General features: G+C 37.0%; 2 protein-coding genes across 3 annotated transcripts; one reads left to right on the top strand and one right to left on the bottom strand.

Moving 5' to 3' along the window:
* Positions 1-521: 521 nt before the first annotated feature.
* On the top strand, positions 522-7422 carry LOC306871870 (TNF receptor-associated factor 6-like). Of its 2 annotated transcripts, none has more exons than XM_079420082.1 (7): positions 522-762; positions 1363-1652; positions 3242-3392; positions 4302-4460; positions 4766-4837; positions 4964-5041; positions 5502-7422. In XM_079420082.1, exons 2-7 carry the CDS (start codon positions 1363-1365, stop codon positions 6369-6371), a joined length of 1620 nt encoding a protein of 539 aa, XP_079276208.1. In that variant the 5' UTR covers positions 522-762; the 3' UTR covers positions 6372-7422. The 2 variants fall into 2 exon arrangements, with proteins under 2 accessions (XP_079276208.1, XP_079276207.1); XM_079420081.1 differs by having other exon boundaries at positions 545-762; positions 3242-3404.
* A 59-nt stretch (positions 7423-7481) lies between these two features.
* On the bottom strand, positions 7482-10871 carry LOC306870208 (proline-rich protein 5-like; the record flags this gene model as incomplete). The annotated part of the gene is made up of 9 exons (XM_079417336.1): positions 7482-7741; positions 8081-8180; positions 8258-8398; positions 9262-9353; positions 9444-9501; positions 9608-9656; positions 9735-9815; positions 9926-9992; positions 10859-10871. The coding sequence occupies 9 exons, from the start codon at positions 10869-10871 to the stop codon at positions 7482-7484; spliced, it is 861 nt and encodes a 286-aa protein (XP_079273462.1).
* Between the last annotated feature and the right edge of the window lie 716 nt (positions 10872-11587).

The raw sequence follows: 11587 nt of genomic DNA, 5'->3' as shown, positions 1-11587 counted from the left end.
CATTTGCAGCGTTTCTCAACTTGCATGTGTTGTGAGCATTTGCAGCGCATGTGTTGTCAAAATGATGAAGATGTTTTCTTGATTTGCTGGTGTTTTGTCTATTTGCATGTGTTTTCTGAAGTTGCAGCGCGTTGAGCTCTCTCGGCCACCGTAGAAAAGACTATACCATGATTCCTTGTTTATTTTACTTGAGTTATTATATTATGCTACTTAGACCCAATAATTACTCAACATTCCATGGAACCAGGGTTAATTGCAATAAAGAAAATAGTATTTGGGTGTAATAAAACTTAAAAAAAAAAAAACTCTAATGTAGTTAAAACTGGGTGGAAATACTGCCTTGGTGGCACTTTTTTCGGTCCTCCAAAACTAGGGTCCTGGAAATGCGTTCCTGCGACTGCGGTTCTCCGACTCGGTAGGTGGCGCTGTCACAAAAAAACTAGGGTCCTACAACTGCGGTCCTGAAGGTGCGGCCTCCGGTACTGCAGACGGATAATATTGTTGCTTGCTCCTTTAAAATCAGAGGCAACTGCGCCATCTTATGGATCACAATATTCAGTTCAGTTCAGCGGTCAAATCTGCTCGCAAACGCGCCGATCTGAGAGCAGCAGAATCATCGAGCTCACGGAGAATCTCGCGAGGATTGGACTGTGAGAGCTGGTCTGGGGTCAGCTTTAGCAGCGCTATTTGACCCAGTAACGTTGAGCGAATGCGCTGATGTTTGGATACAGGAAGTAGACAGCGAGGCCGGACCGAGGCAAGGTATGTAAATTAAACCTATTACAAATAATGTTCATCTGTAATCGAGTCATGTGTTATATACCAGTATGTTTGCGGTCTTAGAAGAATAATGTCAGATTTAAAAGTGTGTTTCCATAGGCGACGGCAGGAAAGTCGCTGATGTAACCGTCGGTTGTGACTGCTTGGCTGATTTCGCTTTTTAACTCTCTTTAACCATGAATTTAGTTCAAGATTTACATTAGAGAGAAGTTTAACCTTTTGAAAATTATATATTTACGCGGTGTAATATGGGTATTTTGGGCTAAAAAAAAGTAACTTTCCAGTAACTTAGTTGAGCGAGAGGAGTTTCAGCCCCGCCCAGAAGTTTACAAATGAATCCATCGTTAGGCCTGTAGTTTTGAATTAGTATAGAGGAAATCACCCTAATATATAATCTCTTACCACATCCTTTGTGCATTAAAATGATTCTTGTGTGGATATCTGTAAAACCTAGAGGTCAGTTTCTGTGTGGCAGTCAGATCATATGAAGAGCAATAGTTTGTTGCTGCTATATATGTGTTGTATGGATGATTATGGGTTATTTTCACTCATCAACATAACACTCTCTTGATGTGAATACAGATGGCTTGCAGTGACACGGAGAAGCTCAGCCTTGATGTCTACGATAGTGACCTCTCCGGTTGTGCAGCGGCCATGGAGAAAGCTGAGCCCTATCTGAGTCCGACAGAGAATCCCTCCACCATCAGTGTCTCTGCTAGTATCCCTCCAGACAAGCAAGGCTATGACGAGGAGTTTGACCCTCCGCTAGAGAGCAAGTATGAGTGCCCTATCTGTCTGATGGGGCTTCGCTCGGCAGTACAAACACCATGTGGACATCGATTCTGCGACTCATGCATCAAGAAGTCCATCAGGTAACTTTAAATGTCACTTTCAAAATTCACCTTGTGCTTAACCCTTCTGTGCCAAATTCGAAACATACACTAAGGCTAAATGCTGTGCACAGTCTTATATTCCTTCTATCATTTTATTTATAGTTTACACGTTAGTTAAAGGCATTTTAGTATAATTCTAATATTTAAAGATGACCACTTTGTGGACTGAAGAAACTTTGGTTTACTTGATTATCCATACATCATTTTTAGAAAAATCATGTTCAAATAAAAATCAGGCTTGTACAATTTATTTAGTGCAGGGAAACGATTAATCGCATCCAAAATGTTTTTGTTTATATAATATACAGTGTTTCCCACAGGATTTTGTGAGACTTGTGGAGGCAGGTGACGTCACATATTAATTTGCATATTACAGTACTAGAGACATCTTCCAACTGAACCATAGCTAAGGTTTTTTCAAAAAAGTCGCTAGGTTTGTCAGTATGTACCTGTAATGGGGAAAAAAGCCACTGAAAGTTGCTAAATATTGTGCTAAAGTCGTGCTCGTGTGTGAGAGACGTGGGAGCTGATGGCAGCGGGCGGTGGATATTGTTGCGGCCCGCCACAAATAAATCAACGTATGGGAAACACTGGAGATTGTGGGAGTGTCGACAGTTCTTGAGCACACAGAACAAGCAGTCTACGAAACGCGTAGGGCCAGGGGAGATTTTCCAGTAGTTAAATGATCGTGTTTCATTCTCGGGCGGATAAAAAAAGTGTAAGAGAATAATAGTAGTAAAAACAAAAATGTGTCATCAAATATACTTGGGCGGCCGTTAATATACCTGGTAAAGTCTATGTGTGGGAAACACTGATGTACTTTGTATATTTATTATGTATGTATAAATACACACACATGCATGAATATATTTGAGAAAAATGTTTATATATTAAATATGTAATATAAATTATATGAATATAAAAATATACATGTACATATTTTCAAAATATATACTGTATGTGTGTGTCTTTATATATACATAAGGAATATACACAGTTCACACACACATTTATATAAACAAAAACTTTTTTAGATTCGATTAATCGTTGCCCAGCACTAAATTTATTTCTGCGTTTATTTGTATTTACATTTTAGTTTATTTGTTTTTACATTTGTAAAAAATTTTTTTTACAAAGATTCGATCATAATACTAAGCATTATATATATATATATATATATATATATATATATATATATATATATATATATATATATATATATATGAGATATTTGGCAAATTAAGGTAAAATTGCTTAAACAGTTTTTTCCTCCTCAGATATGAGCTCCATATTGACCTATTTAATAGTATAAGCGCCACAGAAGCTTGATTTATCAAATATGATACTCAACAAAAACAAACAAACAAAAAGCATATATATATATATATATTTATTTATTTATTTATTTATTATTATTATTTTTTTTTTTTATAATATTTTGTCAAAAGGTTGCACCATTTGTTTAAAAAAAAAAAAATCAAGCTTTTATTTCTTGACTTTTGACTATTACTGTATGTGAGGCTTTACGGGGTTAAAAATGTCAAATATAACTTTCTACTTCCTGGCAGGGACACAGGGCAGAAATGTCCAGTTGACAATGAGGTGCTGCTTGAGGAACAACTCTTCCCTGATAACTTTGCCAAACGAGAGATCCTCTCACTTACTGTCCGATGTTCTAATGTAGGATGCAGTGATAAAATGGAATTGCGCCAACTGGAGGTAAATTTAAAGGTTTGTTATTGTAAAAGTATTTTAAAGGCTGTATTTAAAAAATGTTTACTTAGAAAAAATAAATAAAATAAAAATCTGTCAGTATAAGCATGTATGCTTATTATTATGGTAGCTTGCGGGCAGCACAAAAAAATGCAGCCTTTTTTTTTATTATTGACCAGCACGTCTTCAATAAGAGCTGCCATACAATCTAATAATGCCAATTGCCTTTTTAAAACAAATTTTCTTAACATATTTTTTAAAAGGGTCATGAACTGAGAAACCAAAATTCCCTTGATCTTTTGACATATAAGAGGTCTAAACATAACATATAGTCTAAAATCAGCTTATATTATTATAAGTCAATCTGCCAAAACGACCTCTATGATGTAATAGTGTGGATAAGCACCACCCCTGCAGCTTTAGATCAGCGCCTGCTGTTTAGCCCCGCCCACCGATTAATGCATATAGTGTTTACTAGAGAGCTTTCAAACAGAGCTTTCTGATGAGAAGAGTTAAAAACAGGACAGAAAATATCTTATTGCTTCTAAATAGTTTTTTGATGTAAAAATCTTATTAACATTAAAAGTCGACATCAGAGTACAAAACAATAAAATAAAAAAAACGGAGGCAGGGGCTGTTCATGACCCCTTTAAGAATATTTTTATAAACGCGGTCCCAGGTTCTTAAATATGGTTAAAACACAAAAAATTTTACTTATGAGACCCAAGATATATTTCAACTTAAAATCTTGTTAATTAAAACACATCATATGTTACGCATCAGCTCTTCAGAGTGCAAGACCTTTCATAATGCCATTTCAAACCCATTACTGTGGAGTCATGAACAGGCTTACTAAATCACAGTTGTCATGGTGGCAACTTGTTTAATTGTGTTGTTACATTCTCTCTTCCTCAGAAACACTCGTCTCAGTGTAAGTTTGCGACAGTGCGGTGCCCTCAGTGTCTGGAATCTGTTCGTAAGAGTCATCTGGATGAACACAAGAGCAAGCAGTGTTTACAGCGGCTTATGACCTGCCCTGCCTGTGCAGGGGGCTTCGTGTATGCTAACAAACAGGTGAAAACCATTGTTTCCTGTTCACATACAGCATACGTTTAGATTTGGTTAACGTAGTTTTGAAAGATTCTATTATAGCATTTAATAATAATTTTTATATTTTTGGTTCATTTGCTTTTGCCATTTTTTTTTTTTTTTTTCATTTGTATTGTGCTCATTTAGTTTTATTTCTGTATTAGCTTTATTATAGTGATTTTTCTTTTATTTCAGCCTTGTTTTAATCAACAAAGAACATTTGAGTAGTTTTAGCTACCAATAACACTGTCTAAAATTAGTGTCTGAAACATTTGTTTTCTTTTGTGTAGATTCATGAACAGATCTGTCCTTTCGCCAATACAGTGTGTGAATATTGCGAAATGGAGCTTATTCGGGATCAGGTGTGTCAGATGATTTGTCACTAATGTGCACTTTACCTGAGGCACAACAGTAATTTATTCTGTTTGATACTTCATATTAGTCATTGTGAAACTGAAGCTGAATTAATTTGTTCTTATTGATTTCAGTTGGCATTGCACTGTGACACAGACTGTCTGAAAGCTCCTGTAGCCTGTACTTTCAGCACTTTTGGTTGTCATGTAAAGGTGGGCCATGAGATTCCTGTTATATAACACCCAAAAACATGTACTTTCCATTTTATCATTCTGAATAAAGTGAATTCTGGGGACAGTAAGACTTATTTTGTAAGGATTGAATACTTGTGTTCAGCAAGGATGCATTCAATTGATCAAAAGTGACAGTAAAGACAAATTTTCAAAGAATTTCAAATAAATGCTGTTCTTTTGAGCTTTGTATTCATCAAAAAATCCTGAAAAAAAGTTCTCATCAGTTCCTACAAATTTTTTTTCAACACTGATAAACTACACAAGTTATTTTAAATTGTAATAGTATTTTTTTTACTGTTTTTTTTTTTGATCACATAAATGCAGCCTTGTAGAATATAAAATATTTACTAAAAAGTATTTTAAAACCCCTTACTGAATCAGAATGGTAGTATATAACACAAATGCCTAACTTTGTTTTATTTCTCTGTAAATATTACAGATGCCAAGAAATGAACTGGCCCAGCACATGCAGGAATTTACACAGATGCACATGCGTTGCATGGCTGAGTTTCTGCGTAGCCAGACTCTCAATAGCTGCCCAGTGCCCTCAGTTGCTGCCCACTCTCCGTCAGATGAACGTGGGGCCTCTGCCCGAGCCCCAGATTCTTGCCAGTGTAGACAGGAGCTGATGAACCTGCGTGAGACAGTCTTGGAGCTGGAGGGCCGGCTGGTTCGTCAAGATCAACAGCTCCGCGAGCTGTGCATCCACAATGAGACACAGAAAAACCAGGTCACAGAGCTACGCCGAAAGCTGACCTCACTGGAGGAGGCCACCCGAGAGCTGGAAGCCCAGCAATATGAAGGCGTCTACGTATGGCGCTTGGAGAACTTCTCATTTCACCTGCGCAACCAAGAAGCCGGTCAACCCATAGTCCTCCATAGCCCGCCTTTCTACACTGGCCGCCCAGGGTACAAACTCTGCCTACGACTGCATCTGCAAACTCCCAGCGCCCCTCGCTGTTCCAACTACATCTCACTTTTCGTGCACACTATGCAGGGTGAGTTTGACAGCCAGCTCTCCTGGCCCTTGCAGGGCACGATCCGGCTGGCAGTGTTGGACCAGGTCGAGGGGCAGCATCACGTGGAAGTGATGGAGACCAAGCCAGACCTGCAGGCCTTCCAGAGGCCCACTGTGCAGCGCAACCCCAAAGGTTTCGGCTATGTCACTTTCTTGCATCTACAGGCTTTGCGGCAGCGTGGGTTTGTGAAAGACGACGTGCTGTTGGTGCGCTGCGAGGTCACACCACGACTCGACGCTAGCCTCAGGAGGGAAGGGGTCCAACCTCGGGGGTCAGAACCTTCACTTTGAGTTCCTACATCGCTCCTGCATCCTTAAGTTCTCATAGACACTTTGCTGAAACGAAAATGTGGCAAAACCTGGACTTTCTTAGACTCTTCAAGGTACACCAGGCTTAGTAATGATGGTTGTACAAAGCTGCATAACTCGTATGTCTGTTGTGAAGTGTTTTATATACAAATGTTGTGTCTCAAAAACATTTTAATTAGTGCAATCAATAGACAAACCTACATGTGATTAGCATCAGAAATTCACTGAATGTCCTGTCAACCAAGCTAATGAGTGTAAAACTATTATTTTAATGGTGCTGCTTGTGCTAAGTGTTAGCTTTCACAAATAATTTTCACGTTACTAATTTTTGCTGCCTTTTCTGCCTACTGAACAGTACAGAAAAAACATTTTTGCTATTTTGTTTTTCATAAAATATGTACTTAAATTTCATTTATTTGACAAGATCTGACAATTTAAAGCATCATTAGTACAGAGCAGCACTGTTTACTGTGATTATACTATTTGTCCTGCATTGTTCACTTAACAACTTAAAAGTTTCGATGAAAAATTGTCAGCGATGCATGAAGTGTAACTCACAAAGAATTTCCTTTAAAACCAGGCATCTCTCTGTTGGTTAATGGAGTGAATCTGCCTGGGGAAATCTTTTGCCCTCTTACGAAACTCCAAGTCATTTGGATGACATCCACTCTTGAGTTACTGGATTTTCACACAAAAAGAAAATTCGACAAACAACAGTAAATGTGATCAACTGAAAGTTGTCAGCTGCTCTAAATTTCTGAAAGGTGCCGTACGTAACAAGCTTAGCCTATAAACAAGACAATACATTTTTTTTTCCCCCCAAGTCACCTTACTTGTGCTCAATATTGCTAATATGTTCAGCTTGCTTCATTGAAAAACTTTGACAACATAAGTATGAATACCTTTTCAATCGAATGGACTAATATATGCAAGTTAATCTGATAATTGTATTGACACTGGAAATCTGACGATATTTTTCATATGTTCTTTTTTTACATCACATGTTATTTGTCTTTATAAATTATTGAATGTCTCACAGTTTCTGTCTTTCTTTCATAAGTTCTCACAGATGCTTTCATAACATGGCAGATTTCAGAGGTGTGTTTTAGTCAGATCCATAGTTTCGCAGCTGTCATCCATCCCAGTATAAACCCTACTAGTAACAGTGAGCATCTGAATGTCAGAATGAGCATTTGTCACGCTGTGAAATCGTAGGTTTCCCACTCGCTCGAGGTACATCTCCCCTTCCTGTTCTACTACAGGGGACAGCAGAGAGCCTTCAGAGATGTGATGAGTAATCCTTATCTCAGGATGACTCACTTGTGTTCTTGTGGCACTTTGTTCAGTACAGCCTACAAGAGTGTGAGAAAGTCACAGATTTGTAGCCAAAGTTAAAGGGGCTGCGACCTTTATGACATTCCAAACCTGTAGAACTGTATTGTATGGAACGCAAAAGATTATGGGACACTTTTTTCCATGTTAATTAAAGTAAATGAGGACGGATATTTAACCTCAAAGTCTTCCAAGTCATGTAAATTTGGGCCAACATGGGGGTGATTGTGTTTTTGGGTGAAATAACACTTTGTTGTTTTGTGGTTGGGGAAATGACAACTGTGAAATCATTTTGAGATGGCAACAAAGTCAATTTGGGGTTAGATTAAACTATAATGAATCAATGTTAGTTTTCCTACTTGTGTGTCTGCAGTTCCTTAAATAAGGTTTGACCACAAGCGCCACCAGACTCTCAAGTTGGCAATATTCCTTTGAGGGGCCTCTGGATTCCTGAATTCCCTACGCATACACAAGAACAGCCATGAACAATAGAGATGCTTAAACAGATTAATCATGGGTTTGAGGTTAATATTCACCTGTAGCACAAGTAGCATTTGTGTGATGGATGCTGGGATGAGAGACAGATTCTTTTGCAGAAGGTCACCCAGAGAAAGCTGCAGCAGGACCAGATCCCTGAAGCCAAGAAGCGCCATCTGTCTCACTGTCAACTCCTGTCCCTGCATGTAGAAAGAGAGAAACCGAATACAGTTCGTGCAGAATCACAATATACCACAATAAAATTAACAGGGCTTTCTAAGGGCATTCAAACGTAATTTTATGAAACTACGAAAATACTTTTTGTGTGCATAGAAAACAAAAATGATGACTTTATTCAACGTTCTCTTCAGTGTCAGTCTTCGACAAGCGTTCATGAATACCTCGACACATAGTTGTAGAATTGTTCTCTCGTATAGCTTCATAAAATTACAGTTGAACCACTGATGTCTCATGGACTATTTTAACAATATCCTTACTACCTTTCTAGGCCTTGAACATGTCAGTTGTGGTGTTGTCTATGGAGGGTCAGAAACTCTCGGATTTATAAAATACAAAAATATCTTAATTTGTGTTCAGAAGATAAACGAAGGACTTGCGGGTTAAACGACATGAGGGTGAGTAATTAATGACAGAGTTTTCATTTTTGGGTGAACTATCCCTTTAAATTTATATTGTCAGCAAAGACTTTAACATTGTTACAAAAAATCCATTGTAAAGCCCTGTGAGTGTACATTAGTGTCTAGAAGCGCTGTATATATGTTTCATTCATTCAAAATATTATATTTGTACTAATATTTAACAATCTCGTTGTTTGTATTGTATTTTTGATCAAATAAATGCAGCCTTAGTGAGCATAAGAGACTTCAAAAACTTAAAAAATCTTAGGTCAGCCTGAGTTTAATATGTGCCACCTCTAGCCTTGCTGTGACACTTTGTTGTTGTTGTTGTTATCTCTAGTAAGTGCAGATCTCACCTAAATGTTTGAACCTGTCATACTAGGCAAGAATAAGCAAAGGAATGTCAAATTCACAAGCAGATTTACCTGTAGAGGATATAAAATAGCCTGCAAAGTGGGCAGAATCTCAGTGAAAAACCTATTCCACACCTGGGCCAAAACAAACAGCTGTTTCTCTCCTGAGGGAAAAAGATCATGTTAAAGACCTGTTTTAATGATGGACTCTCACTCATGCACAAACAGCAGATTCACCACATCTTGTGTCTCACCTTCATGCTTCTGAATCTCATCCAAAAGGATTGATAGACCTTTGGTCAAAATCTGATTCTGCAAACAATCACATGAAGCAATATTAGCATGTTTTTCTTCTACCAATCATTTATTTTTATTTGTTTTACCAGCAGAAGAACGCCAGGGCTCTAACACTCTGCACCTGGAAATACTCTTTGATAAAGAAGCCCATATCGGTCCTCAGAAGCCACCTGCATGGATGATAGCAAATAGCTGCTTAATGTAGTTACTACACATTTAAAATGGGACTTTACAGTTAGTTTATATACCTGGTATTTTCATTCAAGCAGTAGAGTTCATTCGGCTGTAGTTTCTCTCCCTTGAACACCTTTATAACTGCAGTGTAGATACTAAAAAATGAAGGCATTAATGTTTTTGAATATAAAAGTCATATTTCAAGGCAACAGAAATACAAACTTTTACTGGAGGGGAAAAATAAAATTTTCAAAAATATCTGTACTTATTTGTAAGAGCAGTGCTGGGACCCTGCAGGATGGTGTCAGTGGTGGATGAAACTGAATGGAGGTCTGTTAGAAAAGGGTTCAATAAATAAGCCTGTAAAACTTAAAGAAATAGAGCTTTCTTTTTAATAGAAATGTCAATTCACAGCAACCAGGCCATTTCCAGGTTTTAGAGCTGTGTGAAAGTAGACAGGTGGATCTGACACATTATCTACTTCCTGTGGTAAACCAGCTTCCTGTTACTAACTGTCCTGTTCTGTTTACATCTGTTCACTTATTAACCTCAGATCAACTCAACACCTTGTACCTTGTTCATTTGAGGATCTAGCACACTGACAACGTGTCCGAGTGATACAGCAAAATCCTTTCAGAAAACTACGGTACAACACAAAGTCAGAGTTGTGGTCAAAAGGATGTAAGGTTCATTGGTGCCTCAGTGTGAGTCCAATCTGGGCCATGTCCTGATCATATACTCCTCCCACAACCATATATATATATATATATAGTTGTGGGAGGAGTTTATATATATATATATATATATATATATATATATATATATATATATATAATGTATATGCAAACTATTACTTAGATTTTTTTTTATAAATATATAATAATAAAATTAGAAATAAATATATATATAATAATTATTCTACATTTGCAATTACAACCAAACACACACACATACAGATTTACACATAGTCTCATGAAACGCTTGAAGAGTTTTCTACTGAATTTTTTATTCTTTATTCTCATTCATTGTTGCAACAATCAATATAAATATTTAAAAAATGAGTAAGAAATCATGTATGGTATTATTGATTTTGCAGCACACATAAATATATTCATCTCAAACATCTGGAACAGAAAAAAAAACTCTGTTCCAAGAGCACAAAATCGTAGTAAAGGAACACAGGAAATGTAATACATACCAAGCCTGTCCATCACAGTGCAGAAATACCTATGATATTAGCAGAGTCCTTTTCAGCTTCCTTACATGCGTTAAGAGAAAAAAAAAAATTGTGTGGGTTCGCACAGAGTGAATGTGTCCTCTTTTAGTTCTGGTAATCTTACTGAAAACAGACTTTGCAAAATCCTTGTTTTCCCTAAAGGCTAATTTTAACGTCCCTTGAGCACATTGGGTAAATTTGTCAAGTCAACTGGTTACTGATTCATTACCTATGGGAACGGTATGGTTGTTCTTGATAATGAATAATCAGTGTTTTTCTGTGTGAAACTGTGAAGTGTGCACTGTGAAAGATGATAAGAATATTTATACACTACTGTTCAGGTGTACGGGGGCAGCATATATATATATATATTTAATAAATGTATATTTTTACTCAGTAAGGATGCATTGATTAAAATACTTTTACATTGTTTCAAAAACAATGTTAAATCAGCGTTTTTCTTTTGAACTTTTTATTCTTTAAGAATCCTGAAAATGTCTATCATGGTTTCCACAAAAAACAGCACAACCATTTTTAATTGTGATGATAATGTTTCTGAAGGATTATGTAACTAATGACTGGAGTAATGGCTGTTGAAAATTCAGCTTTGCCATCACACGAATAAATTACATTTAAAATACACTAAAATACACTCAACATTTGAAGTGGGCCAAAACCTAAAACCAAAATGTGTTCTTGCCTTAGGACAAC

This window comes from Barbus barbus (genome assembly GCF_936440315.1).
Source record: "Barbus barbus genome assembly, chromosome: 1".
Taxonomy (NCBI): domain Eukaryota; kingdom Metazoa; phylum Chordata; class Actinopteri; order Cypriniformes; family Cyprinidae; genus Barbus; species Barbus barbus.
Note: the sequence above shows the minus strand (reverse complement) of the source record. Positions and strands in the feature narration are given on the sequence as shown.